At 37.5% G+C, this 22,897-nt stretch overlaps 1 protein-coding gene across 3 annotated transcripts in view; it reads left to right on the top strand.

Moving 5' to 3' along the window:
- Positions 1 to 22,897, top strand: part of LOC306862811 (teneurin-2-like) — a gene marked incomplete at its 5' end in the record, with an annotated part of 193,201 nt that overhangs the window by 5,770 nt on the left and 164,534 nt on the right. Inside the window, 3 exons of one of the 3 annotated variants that reach the window (XM_079405819.1) lie at positions 8,020 to 8,064; positions 10,356 to 10,631; positions 21,325 to 21,372. In XM_079405819.1, coding sequence (XP_079261945.1) covers positions 8,020 to 8,064; positions 10,356 to 10,631; positions 21,325 to 21,372 — 369 coding nt within the window. The remainder of the gene's footprint in view (positions 1 to 8,019; positions 8,065 to 10,355; positions 10,632 to 21,324; positions 21,373 to 22,897) is intronic. The other 2 variants (XM_079405820.1, XM_079405818.1) reach the window with 2 other exon arrangements.

Below are 22,897 nucleotides of genomic sequence, written 5' to 3'. Positions count from 1 at the left end.
AGTGCACTTAAGCTTTCTATACTAAAAGGAATAAGGAGTCTGTACTTTTCCTTTTTGAATTTTGCTCTCCGACATGATGGCTAATTTTAGATCTGCATTGTATGGGCTTGTCGCTCAAGATCAATACCAGTGTGACTGCATCGCTTTCAGGTTTCGATTTGTTTGGAGTCGGAGTAGGTAGTGTAACAAGCTCTTGATAGGCTTTTCATCCACAATACAGCCGGTGGCCATCAAAGCCAATAGAGGGACGTGAGCAACGCTTACGGTCTTTAACTGACAATGAAAAGCAGATTATATTTTAATGGCGTTGTAACATTTTCCTACACCCACTGCCTGTTACAGGAGCTTTGAAGTATTGTGGGGGTCCAGGTGAGTCTCTATCGCAATTAGAGATCATTTCCATGTTGAAGAGGGACATTAGGCCTCTGCTACAGAGTGGTGTGTAATGGGCAGTGCTTGAGATGTAATATTGATGGGAGAGCTCTTACTGGAGACTGTAGTGGAATAAGAATTAGAACTCACTGGGAATGAGAAGGTAAAATGGTGAAGATGAGTTAGCTGGTGTATAAACACCTAAACAGACCTATCTTGATGGCTGCTGGTTTTTCTATTCATGGAGATGTCGACCTTGTGTAGCAAGAGGCAGTATGTTTGTGTGCTGTGGCAAATGGATAATTTAAAAAATGGATTGATATAATGGTTTCAAAGCAAAAATGCTTTTTGCTGATGTCGAATAGCTCGGCTCAGTTTTAGCATTCATTCTGGCTCCAATCCGGTATGTTAGGGGCTATTCACAATCGTGAAAGCTCAGTGACATTTCGCAAATAAAAAAGGTTCATTATCTATTGCCAATATTGCAGCGATGTATGAAGCACAGCTCATACAGAACTCACTTTCAAACCATGCAGATTTCTGTTGGTCAGTGCGGTGAGTCATTGTGACTAACTTTAACCCATTACAAAATCAGTGTGAGGAAATAATTTGCCCTCAAACAAAATCCCATTTACATGGATTCCTTTTGAAATCAATGTATTTTGTCTGTGAAAGTACATGTGACCGCACCTTAACACCCACTTTTCGCAATCCAATAAAGTACTGTCCTACAATATCCAGTGTCAAGCTAAATATTTCAGAATTTGGAAGTAAAATTGTGAACAGCAATTTATTTTCACTTTTAAACTATATTGAAAATTGTCAAACCATGTTTGGCAGTCATTGTGAGTGCACCTTGCAGGCAAAATGGTTAAAGGTCAGGAAACATCAATGTTGTTGGTTCGAACCACACAAAGGGCAATTCTTGAGCTATCATCTGTGTGTTTGAGCAAGCCGCTTAACCTCAGGTTATTCCAGGGGGATTGTGCATGCACAGCAGTTTAGTGAATTCGCCTTAGAATATTTCACACATTTTTGGCACCATTGTTGTTGTTTGCTTATATTATAGATTATAGAATAAACAAAACTAAAGGAGGCCTGAACGGTGCACTTAAACATCATGTCAATATTTAATTTGCCAGATGTACAGTGTTAATTACTCATCTGTTCTTCTTTTCTGCAGGCAGTTTCATTGTTAACAAAATTATATAACAGCATAATTTGTTATTTGCATGGCACTGCATGTGTCTGTTGGGTTATGTTCAATGTCGTTTTCAAAAAACGAGACATGTTTGAAACTTAATGTGTAAAGATTATAGCTCTTTAATATTTGAATACATTATGACTTTAACTGAAGGAGAAGTGCTATTTTGTTAGACGTTGAAATTTAGTCAGCCATATGCTCTCTAAATCTGAGAATACAGGGATATTGTTAGCAGCTGTGGACTGAAGGTGCTAAATTTGCAGCAAGGCAAACAATTAGCCACAAATGAGTGAACTGCAAACTAAACTCTGGGAGAGACATTAATTGTGAAAATAATTTTCTAATTATTATGGCCTGGTCACAACTCGTATGTAATTCACAACATAATGTGGTGTGAATTAAATAAATGCTTCCAATACATACAGTACTATACTATAAGTGGGTTATCCTTTTAAGTGAAATGCTAGGAATACGCTATGTGGATGTAGAATATTTCTGCCTGACATATGTTAACCTTGAATGCTTATTTTGTGATAATCTGTCATTAGTTTTTTTTTTTTTTTTTTTAAACCTGTAGGGGACCCAGCACTGCTCCCAGAGGAAGTCCTCACTGTCCTCTATAGGAAAAATAAAAATACCTATTTTTTTCTTGTTTTCATCTTGCCTCTTCTCAGCCCATCTTTCAAAGATTTAATACTTGGTCTTTAGTACCACCAAGGTCAGTGTTATACTTAATTTAGTATTGGACAATATGTTCAAAGAAGAAAAAGAAACTTGATTCTGGTTAATTTCACAAATGTTCTTTTAGCCAGAGTGCTCAACCACGGTGGTTTCACATTAAATGAAGAAATTAAGATCTAGAAAGTGAGTCATACAAGTTTAATTTGAGATTTATTTATTTGTGTCTATGAACAGTTTTTAAATTCAATCTATCCACTGAAGATTTAAAGTTTTAACTTTGCTGTTGGGTGAATAAAAGTGTTTTTCTTCAGAGAAAGGGGCTTTGGCATTTTGTTGTTTTCCTTGAACTCAAGGTAACCTATTAGACTCCTATAGTCACACCCAGCACCTGGACTCTCAGAGTTTTTAAGTCGGCTCATTTGCACAAGGCAAATGATAAGCCAGTGGAGTGAACCCTAATTTCTCGCCCCTCCAGACCCTAATGGGCTCTAATGCAAGTATCCAGGGGTTCATAATCTTTGCAAATTAGCCTGGAAATGCAAATTGGCTCTTTTATGAGGAAAAAAAAATGGTGCCATATAACTTGTCTAAAATAAGCCTCTTGAAAGCCTGATTATCTTCATGCATGTGAAAGAAAAGGTATTGTGCCCAACCATACCCCCCCCCCCCTTTTTCTTTTACAAGTAATGATGTGGTAGCTTTGATACCATTGTCAGTAAACAGGCCAGAGAGACATCGGTGGAGTTGAGAGCTGGAGAACCATCACAGCCTGGAGAATGTATTTGGTCTGGTCTTCTGTCAGCAAACAGGCTGATGCAAACAGTGACTGATACTCCCTGACATTACCCCCTCCTCCAGGGGTGGGTCCTGATGCCCTACTGCAGCAACGGGGGCAGCATCGGGGGAACCTAGGTGGCTCTGATGGAAGTCCGCGAGCAAGGAGGGCCACCCAGGATCTTTCCTCTGGCCCATATTGAATCTTTTGGCACTTCTCAGATACTGAAGCTTCTTGTGATCTGTGATGACGGTGAATGGAAATTGTGCTCCCTCCAGCCAGTGGCACCAATCCTGCTCCATCTGGATACCTTCAGGGCTGATGACATAGCTGAGGAACTGGACAGTGGTCCGGTGGAACTTGCATTTCTCAAGCTTCAGATATGGATGGTGTTTCCTGAGCTGCTTGAGGATCTGCGTCACTTGGTGGCGATGTTCAGCCAAGTTCCGGGAGTATATCAAGATGTCATCGATATAGATGATCACAAAGTGATGGAGGAACTCCCAGAACACCTCGTTCATGAAGCTTTGGAAGACGGATGGGAAGTTAGCTAGGCCTTACGGCATCACCCAATACTCATAGTGGCTTGATGGAGTGAAAGCCGTCTTCCACTCAACTTCCCGGATGTGAACGAGGTTGTACACGCTCCACAGGTCGAGCTTGGTGAAAATGCAAGCTCCACGGAGCTCCTCCAGAGCAGCCGGGACCAGGGGAAGTGGGTACGGCAATTTCACCGTCTGCGAGTTCAGGGTCCTGCAGTTGATGCAGGGCCTCAAGCCTCCATCCTTTTTGCCCACGAAGAAGATGGATGCGGCGGTGGAGGGTTGGATGAACCGTTGCTGGAGAGCCTCCTGGATGTACTCCTCCATTGCCTTGCGCTCCGGGATGCACAAAGGATACACTCGACCCTTGGGGAGTGTAGCTCCAGGCAGCAGGTCGATCACACAGTCCCATGGATGGTGTGGGGGCAAACGGATTGCTGCCTGCTTGCTGAAGACATCCTGGATCGCCAAGTAGTCAGATGGGATCTATGGTACATCCTGAGGTTCGTGACTTTTGATGGGAACAGACTTGGGATTCGACGGGGCCCGTGGGCGGTTTGGGAACCGCGGCGAGACAATTCTGGTGACAAGCCTCGCTCCAGTGAGTGATTTCGCAGGGATCCCATCTGACATCGGCGGAGTGTTGGGTCAGCCAAGGGCATCCCAGGATGATGTCCACGGTGGGTCCCTCCAGTACCAGAAACGTGAATGTTTCCTTATGCGAGCAGCCAACTTCTAGCGTCATCGGGCGAGCCCGATATTTTACCCGCCTGTGCCCTAGAGGTTTTCCCTGCATGGTCTCGACTCCCTACTCGCCTGCACCCTAGAGGTTTTCCCTGGATAGTCTCGACTCCCGAGTTTGCCATCTGCGGGGCAAGTACAGACGATGGGAAATGATGCTTCCCGAGGGGCCCGAGTCGACGAGGGCGGACACTTCAACAGAAAGATGCGGGATGAGAAGTTGGACTGGCAGTAGTGACAATGAGGAAATGTCAGGGTCTAACTGAAGGGTACTCACCGCCGGGCGTGGGGGTCGAGCAGGACAGGTCTTGATGAAATCTACAATACAGGCAGAGTCCAGCCATAAGGCGGCGAGCTTGCTCCGTGCGTGAGAGGCGGGTTGAATCCACTTGCATGGGCAGCATGTGAGGCTGGAGTTGAGAGCCAGAGAACCATCACAGCCTGGAGAATGTATTTGGTCTGGTCTTCTGTCAGCAAACAGGCCAGAGAGACAGGGGTAAGTGATCAGAACAGCAAGTTTATTGACAAGTTGGGCAGTAGGAAGCAAGGCAACAGTCCAAAGGTGAGTAATACTGGAATCTAAAGGTTTCAGGTCTCTTAGCTGTAGGTAACAGGTGATTGTCTCTTGAAGGTGATCTGGAGGAGTGAAGCAGCTTTGGAGAAAGGGAACAGTGGAGCGAAGGAGCATCTACGGGTAAGTTAACACAGGTAAGTATCAAGGTAAGCAAGTCAGGTTTAATAAGACAAAGCAAACTGTAGACCAGACGATGAGGCAGTGGGGAGAGTGCAGTGATATGGGGAGCTTGATGAGCCATGGCAGGTGCTGGTAATCAGTAGTCTGGTGATTGGGATCTGGTGTGCATTGGGGCTGGTGACTATGGTGACTGCAGTAACTGAAGTGCCTGAGACTCCCTGACAACCATTACCTTTGGAACAATGTCAAACCTGATGCAATGCATCTAAATGCGCAATATTTAATTTAAGGGCAAGGTTATTATTGAGTAATGTTACATTAATAAAGGCTGTTACAATAATAAAGGCTGTAAAAATAGTTGTTCAAATCAGGTTTATTATTTTAAACTAAAACCTAAACTGAAACCATAAAACATTTTGTTACATGAAGTAACTTAAATAAAAATATGAAAAGAAAATGTAAAAAAAAAAGTTTAAAGTATAAAATAACTACAATGAAATAAACTAATACTAATAAATAAAAAAACAATAAATGCTAGATAGACATTTTATTTATAAAAAAAAAGCCCTAAAACTTAAAATTGGAACAAACACTTTAAGTATATTCTCATAAATTCAGTAAAACATTTGCAATTTACTGTCTGACCTGTTCTGTCATAGTTTCGCCATGCTGTTGAACACCTGTACAACATTTCCCTGTTGTCAGCGATGAACATGCAGCAGTTGCATTGTGAATCAAAGACAAATTTAAGAAAGCAGAGGCATAAATAATAAAGGTGGCATAACAAAAGGATGCAATGCTCTGATGTCATCACAGGCGTTTAAAGAGGAGAGCCAGCCAGAGGAGCTCTCATGAATAAGAGACCCAGACGAGGAAACAGCCGTTAGACAGGCAGCTCAAGCACTGAGCAATACACAACGAAATGACCCAAATGGCCCGTGCTGTGGCTGGAGGAATCAGGCAAGCCCTCTCTTCCACAGCAGCTATTTTCTCCAGCAGTTCAGTCAAGCGGACCGACATTATTCAGGGCATGCTGACTGCATCCTCTGTACCCTGATGGTATTGATCTCTGGAGATGGAAAGCACGACTGCTTAGCTTCACAAAAAAGAAAGAAGTGCAACATAGACAATAATGCTCAAAGACCAAAGCATCTGGGATGGAATTCAGAAAGGTCGGAGGATTTATTGAAATAGGCTGACATTTATGAAGTAATATAGGCTTCATTGTGAAGGTCTAGCCTTTTTAGAAGGCATCAATTACACCATGACTGTTGGACTTGTGAGAGAGGATTTGTTTCTCTAGCAGGAAATGAGAAAAAGGCCCATTCATGAGAGGCCCGGCTATACATGCATACTGGTATTCAGTAAAGCAGTGTGCAAATGTGAGATTGCTTAATTATATTTTATGTATATGTAAGTGTGGGTATGTACGTATGTATGTATTTATTTATTTGAGTAATCGTGCATATAGTAATAATAATTCTGTATAAATATTTGGATCTGTAAATATCTGTGTATACACTTTATTTTCTTTTCCTTTTTCTTTTCTTTTCTTTTCTTTTCTTTTCTTTTCTTTTCTATAAATAATTAAATTTTGATTTGATTTATTGATTCATTCATTCGTAGAAGTATATAATATATAAATAATTATAATAAATACTATATTATAATATTATATAAAGTAGTCGATTCATTCATTCATTCATTCATTCATTCATTCATTCATTCATTCATTCATTCATTCATTCATTCATTCATTCATTCATTCATTCATTCATTCATTCATTCATTCATTCATTCATTCATTCATTCATTCATTCATTCATTCATTCAATGTCCTCTGCTGTTTTGACAGAAAAAATAACAAAAAACATTGTTTCACCAGCTCTACCTGCTGAATTATATTGCCTAATTACTTGTTTTTTTTTTTTTTGTGATTGTTCATTTAATTTTTGGGTTAATTTTAATTACTTCAAATGAAAAATGTAATTTTAATTAGTCATTTCTATTTCATTTAGTATATTTAGTAAAGTATAATTTTATAAAAATCATGGAAAATTTGTCTATGCATTCGTTTGTTCATTCATTCATTCATTCAGTAAATACATAAATAACCTATTCTCTGGTTTTTAGCTGAAAATAGTTTGGCTGTAGATTATGTTCTGCCAAATCTATCTCTCTCATCTGAAAATAAACAGGAAAAAACAACAACAACAAAAAAACAATGTTCACCCTGCAAGAACAGTTGATATGTGTTGATAGTTTGCATCGTACGCTTAGGACTCGCGGACCCATCCTCTTTGCTCTGTGAACATGAAGATGTGAAAATTTCAAATCCATGGGGTTTTGAAACAGCACGCATCCTGTTTTTCCTCTCCTGGAATGTTTTGATGGGACCTCACACTTTTAGCGGGCTGTGTTAACATTTGCATCTCCATCACAGCGGGGCTCTTTGTCAATCAGGGCGTGTCTGAGGCCTGAAAAGAGATGATTGAAGTGAAGGGAGATTTTAAAGCATTTTTCCGAAACTCTTCACTGTACCTGACAGCATGCGAAAAATGCTATGTTACCATGGTAACCCTCCCTCAACAAATGACCTTGCTTCTCTCTGATTTTAGCACCTGCTGAAAAGTGATATTCACTTTAATGTCCAAGGTGTCTGAGCAAAAGGGGGAAATTGTGTCTAAACAGACAAGGCACTCTAGGAGGCTGGGATTTTGGCCTTTTTTTTTTTTTTTTTTTTTTTTTTTTTTATAAAGTAGGTCCTTTTGGGAGATTTTTTTTTTTTCTAGAATGCCTTCTGGCTGTTCAGTTAGACACTATCTCAAATTTACACCTTGGAAGATTTTTCCCTTTGGAGAAGACACACAACAGCAGGGAGGCAGAGCACTCCACATTACTTTTCCACACATAAAAACAGCCAGGGAGTTTTTGTGCGCTGTTCAACTTTTGCATTGTGTTGCGAGTGAAGTTATTAGATGATGGAAGGACATTTTGTTCTTACTCGCAGCTTACGTGGAGCTGGCCCCCGTTGCCGTTCGCTACTACGTGTCAGGTATGCACTGTGTAGGTCTGTGTCTTGGTGCAGGACGAGACTCTTTCCCTAACACCTCCTGCTCCTATTTAAATCCTTGTGTGCCTTCTATTCTGTTCTCCCTCGTTAACTATTGTGTCGTGCAATCATATTATGTGGATGTGCACTGTGCTTTTTCCCCATGTTTGTGCAAAATATAACTCTTCAATAGGTTGTTCTTGCAAATTTTGTCTTCAACCTGCTGAGTAGTTGAATGCAAAGCCCATTCAGCATAATGTTTTTAGCTACTTATGAAATTATTATTAAATATTGGTGGTTTCCTGCTTTGCATCGCTCTAATGTAATAGTGAGTCATTATTTTGAAGTCATTAATTGCTGTGGTTTTATGCAGCGCACAGATTTATGGATCGTCCGCATTCACAAATAAGCTTGTCCTTTTAATGTTTACCTCATTAATGCATAGTCGTTCTCTTATTAATTCATATGTAAATTAAATGAATTCATATATCTAAGCTGATAGAGAGACTCGGAAATGTTGTAAAATTAATATATATTACAAGATAACTTATTATATACTACTACACATTGGACTTCTAATCTAAAGTCTGAGCTTAAAAGCATGAAATCAGTTAAAACTAAATAATAAAATAAACTGTCTATATGTGCATTTATTTACAATACTAAAATCAAATTAAATAAATATAATTAGATTTTATCTAGTTGTATTATATAATTCAAAGTTTATTATATATACAGTTGGGCAAAAAAGTATTTAGTCAGCCACCAATTGTGCAAATTCTCCCAATTAAAAAGATGAGAGAGGCCTGTAATTTTCATCATAGTACACTTCAACTATGAGAGACAGAATGGGGGGAAAGAATCCAGGAAATCACATTGTAGGATTTTTAATGAATTAATTAGCAAATTATGGTGGAAAATAAGTATTTGGTCATCTACAAACAAGCAAGATTTCTGGCTCTCACAGACCTGTAACAGGCCTCTCTCATCTTTTTAAGTGGGAGAACTTGCACAATTGGTGGCTGACTAAATACTTTTTTGCCCAACTGTATATATGACCCTGGACCACAAAACCAGTCATAAGTAGCACAGGTATATTTGTAGCAATAGCCAAAATGCACTGTATGGGTCAAAATTATAGATTTTTCTTTTATGCCAAAACATTTTGTGATATTAAGTAAAGATCATTGATAATTTTGTTATTTTAAATATTACCATTTGCTGACTTTTTTGTTTATCATATATTATATTATATAATATTATATAATTTGATATAAAACTGGAAAAATAATAAGTAATACTAATATGTAAAAAAGTAGTAATGTGTGTGTGTGTGAGTGAGTGTGAATATGCAGTTTGATTTACTGTTTTTGCCTTGACTATACATTTCTTCATATAAAGTTTCTATTTTGTGTTTGTAATTTTTTCCCAAACAATTTTGCGGTAGCACTTTATTTTACAGTACAGTCTTGTTTGTTACCACATTTTTTCATAGGTGCTACACATTTACCATGTACATATTAGTATGTACAGTAATGTCTTATTAGTTACCATATACAGATACTGTAAGGATGTGCCTGTTTGTACCCACTTGTCCGTAAGTACTATATATTTACCATGTATATACATTAGTAAGTGCAGTAAAGTATCTGATTAGTTTCCATGTATGGGCACTACCTGTAAGTGACCGTTCTTAGCCACACTTGTCTGTATGTACAAACTAATTACCATGCATGTACGACTGTTAAGTACAGCTGTGTTACTTATTTGTTACCATGTACATGCACTTCAGGTAAGTACTTTGTGTTACCACTCATTTGCCTGTTGGTACAAGATTCTTACCATGTATGTACCAGGAAAGTGCACGTACTGTAAAATAAAGTGCTACCTTATGCTTTAGAGTCAAAAGTGTTTGCAAAGGTTTACATTGTTTTTGTAGCTGTAAAAATAGCCAGTTTACGCCAGTTTACACTGATCAGACAAAACTTGACAAACCTGACTGTTGCCGTTTGTCAATGTCTGTTGGTGTGGTGTGAATTGGCTTATTATCCTACCGCAACATAATTTACATTGAAACCTTTCACTGCTTTCTGAATGCAGATGACAGGGACAATACAGAGCTAAAATTAATTTACACACCAAAATGAAGACTTGCTAGAATGAAGACTGTGTTGTCTTTATGTAATTTAGGAAAGCAACTTCTTAGAGTCATCCAGCTCTTTAAGGAGTCTGGGATGCCTTGCAGCGAACACACTCTTTCTTGTTTTCATGCATTACTTGTATTCTCATTACAGGGAGCTTCGCATTGGCAGATCTGGGCATGTGTGAGCCACCTCCATCATCCACTGTATATTGTTCCGATATAAGCCTGCTACAGGACAGATACGGTCTGAATGCTGAATCCGACGCCGACTCGGATCCCGAGGGGGTCATGACCCCGGAGCGCGCCGTCCAGCTGTGGAGCGGGCAGCCCCTGAAGTCCCGCCGCAGCTCTTGCCTGTCCAGCCCCGACCACTCGGTTCTTACTCTCACCGACTCTGAAAATGAGCACAAGACTGATGAAGAATCAGGTAGGAGAGAGAGAGAGAGAGAAAACACTTGGGTGTGTAGAAATGAATCAAATGAAGAGACAAATGGAAAGACACTGATGACTGGAGATTTATCAGAAGGGTAGTGCATCTAAATTAAGTGGAAAATCTGTAATTTGGTAAGACATTAGTTCCAACAACGAATGCCGGTGTAATGAGACATCTAAATGAAATGTTCTCATTCCCCCAAAGGCCTTCAGTCTTTTTTGGGGTGAAATTGAGCATACTGAATCATTGAATAAGGACTATTTATATGATTCTCAACACTTAGGCATCAATATTTGTAAAGCCGTAGCATTTTCTGAAGACTACATTCATTGTGTTGGCGAGATCAGAGAGATCTGCAAACCAAAGAGGAATCATCTCAATGCCTGCAATCTCAAGTGGCGTTTCTCTTTGATATAACGAGACTTTATTGCCTTTACAACCCGTCTAACTTGCCAATGTCAAGTAGCGCATTATGCGTTTATCTGGTTATCAGATCATATTTATAAAATGCTTTTTGCTCACTGTTGAACTGACACAGTTTAGCTTCTTCCTTTCATAAAACAAGCACCAGACACAAGCATGTAAATTCAGAGACATCTGTGTGGATGTACTGTGGTGAAGCCACAGCTGTACTTCTGTTATCAGTCTCATCAGAAAGATATTTGAAACAGTCACTAGACACTAATCTCATTAAAAAGCTTATCTTAAGATCATTCTTCATTTTACACATTTTGTTTTAGGGCCTAGTTGTAGTTTTTGTTTTTGATGGAAATGTCCATTCAATTATATTAATGTTGTGTAATATTAATTATTTTTTGTCCATTATACAGTGCATGGACTGAAATTACATAATTGAAGTTGATGATAATATTTTAGTTAAAAATAATGTGCAAAGGGACAATAATTTGCCTTTTTTAATGTAAACATGCATAAACATATGAACACACTAATGTTTACTGTTCAATAGTTTGGGGTCAGTAAAAATCTTTGAAAGTAATTAATCATTTTATTCAGCAAGGATGCACTAAATTGATCAAAATTGACAGTAAAGACATTTACAGTGTAACAAAACTAAATAAATGCTGTTATTTTGAACTTTCTAATCATCAAAGAATCCTGAATCATAAGCACCAAATCAGCATATTCAAATGATTTCTGAAGGATCATGTGACACTGAGGACTGGAGTAATGATGCTGAAAATTCAGCTTTGCAAATAATAAAAATGGCATTGTAAATTACAATAGAAATGTTTAATATTTTTTCACATACTGCTGCTACTATATTTTAAATTTTTTTTTTTTGATAAATGCAGCTTTGGTGAGCATAAGAGAAATCTTTCAAAAAAAATTCTAAAGTCTTACTGACCCCAATCTTTTTGTATACATGAAAATTGTCCTTGTGAAAACATGGACTCAAATATGGCAAATAATAAGCATACAGTATGTACTGTGATGTGAATTCTTCATACATTATACTATTTTCAGTGTTTATAGCCTATTTTCTTTTCACACATTTTCCTTTTTAGTTCATTGCATTAGGTGTAGAACATTGCAGTGTTCGCAGTGGTTTATTCATTATTATATTACGGGGCCGTTGAATGTGCTCTCTCTCTCTCTCTCTCTCTCTCTCTCTCTCTCTCTCTCTCTCTCTCTCTCTCTCTCTCTCTCTCTCTCATAACTTAGTTATTAACTGTATTAACTGCATTAGTCTACTATAAATGGCTCAAGTCTCCGTTACTAGGTTTAAAATGAAGTTTTGGAATTAACAACGGAGGTGTTGGATGAGATGCGGAAGAAATAATCCAACACACAATATCGATTTAAGTAGAAAAACCAGATGAATGCCTTGAAATATATAATCTGATCAATGTCTTGAGGTGTGGCAACCATAGTATAAGCGGAATAATTGACTTCGGTCCCTTGAATTGTCCCAAAATGTTTAGATTAGAGTTGCGCGCCTCTGAAAGGCTTTTATTGCACACAGAAAAATAAAAAGAAGAGGAAGCGAATGGAGCAAAGTGTTTAGGGAGGAAACTCCAGGGGGTGCTAACAGAAAAGGAGCAAGACTTCCTTGTTGAGGTGAGCGTGTGTGCAGAAAGGGGAAGTAGATCGAGAGGGTTGAATGCAGGCAGTCATCGTTCAAAGCCAGCCAAGCTATGCTGCTCCATTCCTGGACATCAAGGCCACCACATGCATTAATGGAAACAGGTTGTGCAAAGGAAAGGCACAATGCGGGATTTATGATACCTGCGGCAAGATGCAATAAGCACCAGGTGCGTCTCATCACGCACTGCCAGCAGTGTTCCAGTTTTGTTCGCCGCCTTCTAGTGACGCGCTCCTATTGTGAGCCTTTACATGTGCTGGTGGTATGAAAGACAGGAATGATGATGATGTTGAAAGGAGAATTGAGTATTGGGCATTGAGTATTGATTATCTATCCCACAGTTGGAGGATTTAACATGAGAAATTGACACTTTCCACTAATAGGGTTTAAACTGGAGTCCTGTGCCTTAAATCAATACAATGTTAAACTATCAGATGTTAGATCAAATCAGTTGGCAAAATTAAAATAAAGCTATTTACACAATAATTTGTCAAGTTCAACAAATCAAATTGATTAAAGGGTTAGTTCACCCAAAAATGAAAATTATGTCATTAATTACTCACTCTCATGTCATTCCAAACCCGTAAGACCTTCGTTCATCTTCGGAACACAAATTAAGATATTTTTGATGAAATCCGAGAGCTTTCTTACCCTGCATAGACAGCAAAGCAACTGACACGTTCAAGGCCCAGAAAGGTAGAAGGGACAGCATTAAAATAGGCCATGTGACATTACTGGTTCAACCGTAATGTTTTGAAGCTAAAAAACGTGCAAAAAAACCCAAACAAAAATAGCGACTTTATTCATTTTGTTTGTTTGTTTTTATATAGATTGACCTCATACAGGAGATGAAAAAGATTTGACAATTAATCACACCCTTGGTTGAAAAGTAAAAATTTGACTTTTTTTATAGATATAAGCCCTGTATCATTTTTGTGGAAAGTGCCAGTGGCTGCTACACCCGTAGGGATTTTTCATTGGATCTTTGGTGTGTCTTTGAAGGAAGGGACTTTGAGCCTTTTTGTTTGGAATGGTGGTTGATGACATTGCCACTGAAAACCTCTCGAGACTGCAGCGAAAGACTCAAGCCCCGCAGACATTAAAAACAGTAAAAAGCAATACTTCTGCAGCAGTGCTTCATTTGACAAGATCAACTCCTCCATTGCTTTTACCCTTTCTTTCAAGTGAGTGTAAGCATATGAACAATGTGGACAGTTTCCAGAACAGAAAACAGATTTGAGAGAATGACAGTTATTTATGCTATAGAAATAGGGAGTAAAAATAAATCTGGATGAATTTGTGTTTGTTCAACAGTGATTATCACATAAACGTTAGCCAGGTGAAGTCTTTTGCTCTTGTCTTTGCTTTCTTCAAAGATTGAATCACCATTTACACAGTTTCTCACTCAATCGAAGTTCTTTTTATCCCATACTTAAGTCTTTTCTCTTTGTTCCGCACCCAGATAGCTGCATCTATAAATAATCCTCATTCATACATGAGCATTAAACTGATCAAAAGTGACAGTTAAGGCATTTATAATACTACAAATGTAGCAAATAAATGCTGTTATTGTTAACTTTCTGTTCAAAGAATTCTGAAAAAAGTATAATGGCTTCTACAATAATATAATGCAGAAAAAGTGTTTTCAACATTGATAATAATTAGAAATGGTTCTTGAGCACGAATCAGCATATTGGAATGATTTCTGAAGGATCAAGTGACACTGAAAACTGGAGTAATGATGTTGCCATCATAAAAATAATATTTCACAGTATTACTATTTTTTACTGATCAAATAAATGCAGTCTTCTTTCAAAAACATTAAAAAGTCTTACTGACCCCAAACTTCTTTGAATCTTGCCTTCCACAAAGAATGAATCACCATAAACATGATTTCCCACTCAATCGAACTTCTTTTACTGCCTTAATTACATCTTTTCTCTACGGTCCGCACCCACTCAGATGGCTGCTTCTATGAATAATCTTCATCAATACATGAGCATCTGCTTTGTGTCCAGCTGTGTTTGTAATTAGCACACAAACACCAAAGTGACGTTGTTTTCATAGCCACCTGCCGTCTCACATTCTTGGTGACACAAGTTCTTCACTCGGGTAATGGACAACAGAGTCACGGCGTGCGTTTCAAAAAAGTAGAAATTGAGTTTGATGCACGTTTGGCCTGTGGGCGGCATCGGTGGCCTTGTTGCCACTGTGACAGACATTCACTGTAGCATTGGTGTGCGCACACGCTGGGAGCAGAATCGTTCGCATTGTTTCCACCACTGCTCTGAGCCACGCAGAGCAACCCACTGATCTTTGTTTTCTTTTTCTTCTCCGTTCTGAACTTCCCTTTCAGAGCCACAGGCAGAAATTGAATCCATCTATCCTAAACTCCTCCCTTTCTTCTGCCTACTGAGACTGAAGTCCACTTCAAGTCTGTGTGTGTTACTTTAATGCACCAACGTTTAAGAAAAAAGAAGTTTCTCCATTTGTGTGTGTATTTGTGTACATTGAAATAAACGCAAACGCAGCAGGACTCCGACCACTAATGGATTTCCACCATGGGAGCTAATTAAAAGGGATGGCGAGAGCTGGATTTGATCAAGAGAAGGCTGGGTGACTAGTCGCAGCAGAGAGTCCTGAGGCGCTGTGTTCAGCCACCGTGTGTGTGAAGAGCGTGGCATGATGATATGATAAAGACGGCACCTTCAGGCTACACTTACACTCATTACCACTCGTTTTTGTTGGCATTCACGGGTCAACTCTCTGCGTCAAAGAAATGCCTGGCCAATGTTCCCGGGCTCCCTTTCCCATGTCTCCTCGCTCAGATCTACCCGTCTTCTGTTGTACGCTGAGCCTTGGTTACTTTTACAGACAGTGGGTTCATGTCCCTGGTAGATTACAGCTAAATGATTAGAGAAGGAGCGTTCATTAAAATGCCACAGTTTGCTCGTGGCGCTGTTCGAACTCTTTTAAGTTTTCATGGTGTACTGTCACACAGCTTGCATTGTCTAAGGACACAAACTTCAGCTCTAGGGAGTCACTGCACATGTTATGAGAACTTGTTGCAAAATCAATTGTGAAATGTGAAAACAAAGTTTGGCCAAAGATGATTGCATATGAATGTGCAGATTAACCTGATGCATGAATTATTAAGTCACAAAGGCAAAAAAAAAAAAGTTCTGTTTGCTATAAAACAAGAATATAATCATTCACACTCGTTTTTGTTTGTGCTATACTTCTCTGTTGCTCTCTATTGCACTTAGTAACATTTCTTTTACAGTGTTCTTGTTACACATTACATGTACTTATAGTAATAACAGTAAATTATGCATAATTACATGCAAATAAAATCATAAAACCAAATATTAATCCTAACCCTAAAGTGAGTACATGTTGGTTATTAATATTATTTAGTACTTAAATGTACAATCACAGTGTAATAAGGACATATTGAAATAAAGTATAAGCCAATTATTTATACACAATCTAAGCATCAGTGTTTAAAATTTAAATGATGCATAATATTGTACATAAATTTATCAGTGAAACCTGATTGAAAGAATTCCTTGGAAATTTTGGTAACACTTTACAACAAGGTTTCATTTGTTAACATAGTCACACTTTAGTTTAGGAACCAATTCTTACTATTATTATTATTATAACTATTAACTACAACTTTTGGCTCAATAAACTACTAATTTGCTGCTTATTAATTAGCTAGTAAGGTAGTTGTTACGTTTAGTTATGGGGTTGGATTAAGGGATCTAAAAGTCGTCATGCAGAATAAGGAATTAATATGTGCTTTATACATAGTAATAAACAGCCAATATGCTAGTAATATGCATGCTAATAAGCAACCAGCTAATAGTGAGAATTGGTCCCCAAACTAAAGTGATACTGTTAACATTACTACATTAGTTATCATGAACTAACAATGATAAATATGGTAATACTTTAGTATAGGGACCAATTCTCATTATTAACTAGTTGCTTATTAGTATGCATATTATTAACATATTGGCTATTTATTAGAACTTGTAAAGCACATATTGTGCATGACCATATATTCTACAATCATAACCAATACCTAAACTTAACAACTACCTTACTAAACATTAATATGCAGCAAATTAGGAGTTTATTGAGGCAAAATACATAATGTTTCTTAATAGTATATAGGGCCTTAAAATAAAGTGTGAACTTTTTCACCTCCAAATCTTTTTATAATTAAGTGTAACCTACTTTTATTAACTAATGTTAACAAAGCCAAACCACTTCCATCAGCTATATATTGAAATTATGGTGTCATAAATCAACAAAATTACATATAAAGAAATCAGAATAATGCAGAAGGTCAAAGGTGATCACTCGTTGTTCTTTAGATTTAACATCAAACCTTGAATAGTAAAAATGCCTTTAAAAGACCCGTCCGATGTTGTAGAGACATACAGTTAAATCCGAAAATTAGTGCTGAATTCATTAGGCGAAGAGGAACATCTGTTAATTTCCAGAAGATTTCTGGCACGCGCGTAATTAAAGTGTCTGAATAAAGAGCAAGAAGATTATCTACAATTATGAAAACTAGGTAATCTGCAGGATTTTTCTCATTTTCTGTTCTTTTTAATGTTGGTAGCAGAAATGACACCATTTTGCCATTGACGTCCAACCTGTCGCTTCTTAAAGCGAAAAAGGAAGTGAATACTGAAACTGAACAGTTAGCTTTTTAATGAACACCCCACTCCAAATATGTCTAGTAACAGGTATGTCGATAACTAGAGGTTTTAAAGTATTTTCGAGGAGCTTTGGTTTCCATGACAACGGTGAAACCAAATGGGGAGGTCAGCGGTGAGTGTGCGTGCTGTGTCTGGTTGGTGTGCGAAAGCGTGTTTGTATGTTTTAGGGATAATTTATAATGTTTATTCGAAGACTTTGAGGTTCTAAAATGAATGGTCCATTTTCAAAAATACAAAGTGTTTGTTAGTGTTGTTGTGTGTAAAGGTCAAATGAGCTGTTATGGGTATAATTATCCGGATAAGTACACAATTTAAATGAATCCAATGTTTACAAAATTAATGAACCAGAAAATATTTACCAAGCATATCATTGTTTCTCTCATGACTGTACAATTGTAATTCTTTCAGTGTGTGGTGGACAGGATTGTTGAGTTTGGTCTATCTAGAGCTGGCAGGGTTGACATTTGAAATTGATCTGCCATCTGTCACACTGGTTTTGATTAGCGTATGTCTTTCCGTTAATTTTCCATCATATGGCAAAAATAAATTCTCAATTTTTTCAGAACATTTGACCAATTCAAGTTTTGGATTTCGTTTTTCTTCATTTTTTATCTAGTCAGCTTAAGAATGCAACTTCAACATGATTCAAGTAACTTTTTTTTTTAATTATTATTTCACGGGCATCACACATGAAATTGTCAATATGGTGTAAATGTAAAATTCACTTGTAAAATATCTTTGCAGAAAAGATGAATGAAATATGAATCCACATACTGTATTGCACAAACTTGTTTTAAACATATTCATGTTCAGAATAATATAAAAAAACCACTTAAAGTCAATTCAAATGCAAAATAACAAAGTATAACAACAGTAAACAATTATTAACATAATGTTTTGTAAAAACAAATAACAGTATCATGCAAACATGCAATATCAGACTTAAGGCTTATTCACACCTGGAACGATAACTATAAAGATAACGATAAAGATAATTATATTAGCATCCACACCAGCGGACGGTATCGTCTATTTATTCTAAGCGCATACTCGTCTATCTCTTTGAATTTTCAAGCTCGTGACTGCAGAATTGATTATTATTGGCTGTCAATAATTTTATCATTCATCAGCTGGAAAAAAATAATTCTGAAAGTGATTCCAACGATATTGTTTCTCTGTGCCTTTATCGTTATAGCAGGGATGTGGCTCTGCTATTCTTTAATATTGAGAACGATTTTCACAACTATATCTTTATGGTTTTCTTTATAGTTATCGTACCTGGTGTGAACGGGCCTTTAGAGAAGTAGTTCCTTACAGGCTTTTGCATTTCACTGTGCTGCTTTTCCATTGGTTTTCTATGTAAATATAGACACGTTTGACTTGCAGTATCTTGTTCCTGAAACTCCATTCTAAAAACATGGCACTCAAGTTAAAAGAAGTTCAACATGTGTCTCACAAACTTGTTTTTTCACATTCCCCTGCCCGCTTCACATCATTCTGTGTGAATAGCACCCACCAGTATGTTACCGTGTTGTTCATTCATGTTTATTTCACACTATAAATAGTAAAGAGGAAGAGATGGTCTGTTCACATGCCGCTTGAACCGAGGAGCAATGTCAGCAATCTGTCACAACACATTAAAGAGCCACAAAACGGTATTTATTGTTTGAATTTCTTAAAAACTGAAATGAAAAATGGAAAGCTGAAACTTTGTTTCATAGCTAAAATAATCTGATCTGTCTTGTCTGTTTGTTGTTGCATTGTCCGTTTACTCTTTGCTCCAAGGTATATTTTTAACAGCTTGAGAACATAGCTGTTAATTCTTAATTCTCTCATTTCTTTACACATTTGCTTTGAGTGCTCTAATTTTTGCTAATACTGCTGGTGGCTAAAAGAATGTTCTCTTGTATATTTATGCTAGCATCTTTGTATAATGTGTGTGTGTTTCTGTGGTTGTGCGTGGCACATTATGACATACGTCCAGCGAGCCGTTATTCTGGTGTTAGTGTGACCACTTCTAATGAATCTCTTAATGCTGCTTGTTCCTTCCGATGAGTATCTGTCCCACTTTCACATCACGCTGTTATTTCATGATTGTTTACAATCCATTAGCATTCGCATGTCTCTCAAATAACGCGTGCGCAGCTATTCCATCGTCACCTCACAAGGAGAAATAGCTGTGACAGCGCTGAACGTTTATTTAATGTGTCGATGGTGGCGGCAAAGAGGTAATTGAGAATTGATTTGACCATAATGGCTTTTCATATGTTCCCTACAGAATGCTGATGCCGCCTGATTAAGCCGTGAGACGGCAATTTGCCACTTAATGGGGTCTGCCCTTGTCCTTTGCACAAGATGAACCGACGGTGTGAGAAGTGGTAATAAAGGGACAGTGTTCAGAGGTGTCGTCTGCATCTGAGTCATTGTACGGAGCACGTTACTGTGGTTTAATCTGTTCTTGCTTTTGTCACCTCAAAGCGTTTGCTTTGTAGAGGGAAGTTTCTTAGTTCCGGCTTGCTGCACTGTCTCATTAACTGCAGCAAAAGCTGATGATACTAACACCTGAGTACATTTCCTGTGCCTGAGACATGTAAAAGGTGTCCTAACAGTTTTTTAATAAATGTGGAAATAAGTGATTTGACTTGGACAAATATGTTTAAGTAATGTTAAACCACAGATGTTATTTTACTCATAAAAAATAAGGGAATAAGACATGAGAATACCAGTGCTATTTCAAATCTCTCATTTCTTCTTGGTCAGAAATATGAAGGGCACCTCAGTCGTGATATTTTGGGTGGAGGCTGGTTATTTACTCCCCCCACCTACAATCCCTGCCAGACCTGAGACGCGAACTCGCAACCTTTGGATTACAAGTCCGACTATCTAACCACTATCTAATCTTCCTCAAAATGATCAGTCTAAAATCAAAGACAACAATCATATATGTCTTTTGTTAAACAGAAGCTGTGTCTCAACATCCTACTCTTTTGCCATACTGCTTTTGGCATACTGTGTAGTTGGGGAAGAATGCAAATTCCAGTGTTGGAACCCAAAACATAATTTTTTGTTATGAACCATTATGATTTGTTATTTGATTTAATATCTAGTTCAGTCATGGAACTTTCTTACATGGATTAAACCTCCTACATATTAACATGCTAAAACTATTCAGAGAGTAATCATGAAATAATGAAATACTGTACCATTAACTAATTTCTTTTGATTATTAGGTCAATATTTGTCGATCCTTGGAGTGGATAGACCTAAAAATTTAATTGACTCTGTCAAAAGCCAGTTGCAGAAAGAAAAATGAATAGCAGGTCATGCAATAACAGACTGAGTAAATAATATGTGCTGGTGATGCAATGCTCTGTTGATCTGTTCTGTTTGCATGTTGTATTCGTCAGGTTGCCTCATGCATAGACACAGTGTAATTACAATTTCTGTGCTTACATGCTTTAGTCTACACATAAATTTCCTTTTTGTTGTTGTTGCATAAATTATGTTCCTGGAGCAGTTAACAGATGCTTTGTTTGCACAGAAGCACATTGAACTGAAATAAATCCAAAGCAACATTCTTGGCTCTTCAAATGTTACCTCAATACGGACATCCTTAACATTCCCCAGAAATAACACTCAGGACTTGAGGGGTTTTTTTTTTTTATGAGCATTGATCTCTCAGCGTCAGATTGTTCAGGAAAAACAACTGGGATTTCTGTATCTTGTCACTTTGAGTTTCAAGGTTTTTTATATTTTAGTTTATTCTCGTGTGTGTGTTTGTGTTCACTACATTTGTTGTTTTTATAATTTGCTTTCCTTTTAATTTGATTTCATTTTTCATTACAAGCATACTTTGATGACGAGGATGAAGATCTGTTTGGTGATTACCATTTCAGTAAGTTACCATATGTTCAATGTTTTCTTATGTTTGCTGTGTATTTTGATATGTGTGCATATATATATATATATATATATATATATATATATATATATATATATATATATATATTATTATTTTTTTTTTTTTATGTGTAAAGGGAATACAATTTTATATTTTGTGTGTAAAGGGAATCACTGGTGCCATAAAACATCTTCATTCACCAAATCTAATAATAACCCACAGTTTTCTTTTAATGAAATTTCAGATTTTTAAGCTATTAGCGGGAACGCTACAAATTGGATGGCAGCAGCTTTTTAAGAAAGCTTTTGTTTAAAAATGGTGTTTTTTGTGTCAGGAGAATTCCCTTCTTCAAATCACCCCTTAACTGTTCATTTCTATCCCCGTTGAGAGCTGCAGTCACAGGCTGACAGATTGCTGCCTTCATCATAAAGCTCTCATTAGAAACTTCATTAATCACAATGCCTTAAACAAACCCAAGGCCAATTAGCCTCACACGGCATAAAGCCAGTCTCTTCAGTCCATTTCTCTCAATAACATGAGTAACTGTCTTTGAAAAAGTCATTTTAGTGACCTTTTTTTTTAGACAACATTCAAAACCTGAAAGGCCTATTTTACTAATTTTAGACCCCGTGTGTGTGTTTGTGTGTGTGTGTGCGTGCACAATTATGTAATTTAATATTTTTATTGAAAACAAATATTTGACTTTCTAAACACACATGCTCATCCATGATTCTCAAATTAATAAAACTGTCTTTTCCGATTTTGAATTTGATCATCTTTTTCTCACATTTGAATAAACTTTGCATTTGTCCGCAATATCAATATAATGAGTTTTAAAATGAGTGTGCATGAGGTCAGGAATAATATCCGTTTATAATGGAATCCGTGGTTAGCACTCAATTATGAAGCGATAGTCTCATTATCACCCCGTCTAGAGTGAGATTGTATAGGCACAGAAGTGGCTTCTCAAGAAGATTTAAAGAAACACCTGCTGCTTGCATTGTCAAACCAGCAATTTCCTTGAAACCGTATTAAGTTAACTTACAGAATGCCCTTGTCGTCTGCCAACAGTCATCATTTACTAGAAAGAAAGATGCCGTCTGGAATGATGACACTTGCGACGTGCAAAGACGTGATAAATGCTTGTGCTGAGAAATATGGGAAATGAAGTGAGAGCTGCAAGATCCACACAATCTGTATATGTGCACACAATACTTCCCCAACCATGGTTATTTTAGAGCAGTCAAGCAATGTTGACCGAATGTGACCTCACTAAAATTTTTAAACTGTTAAAATATAAAAAAGCTATGAAGAAATAGAGCTGCAGGCCATCTTGCATCGATTATAAATAGCTGGAGAGGTTTATAAAAGGGCCAATGAAGTAGAGTTCTTTTACTGCATACTTTATTCTAGTTTAGTTTATTGTCCTTTCGGAATGCACCATGCATCACACTTTGATTATGGCTTATTAATATTGTTGCATATATGAAATATTTTCTGTCACTCAGATACCCTCCTC

This window comes from Barbus barbus (genome assembly GCF_936440315.1).
Source record: "Barbus barbus genome assembly, chromosome: 43".
Taxonomy (NCBI): Eukaryota; Metazoa; Chordata; class Actinopteri; order Cypriniformes; family Cyprinidae; genus Barbus; species Barbus barbus.
This window is presented reverse-complemented; position numbering and strand designations above follow the sequence as displayed.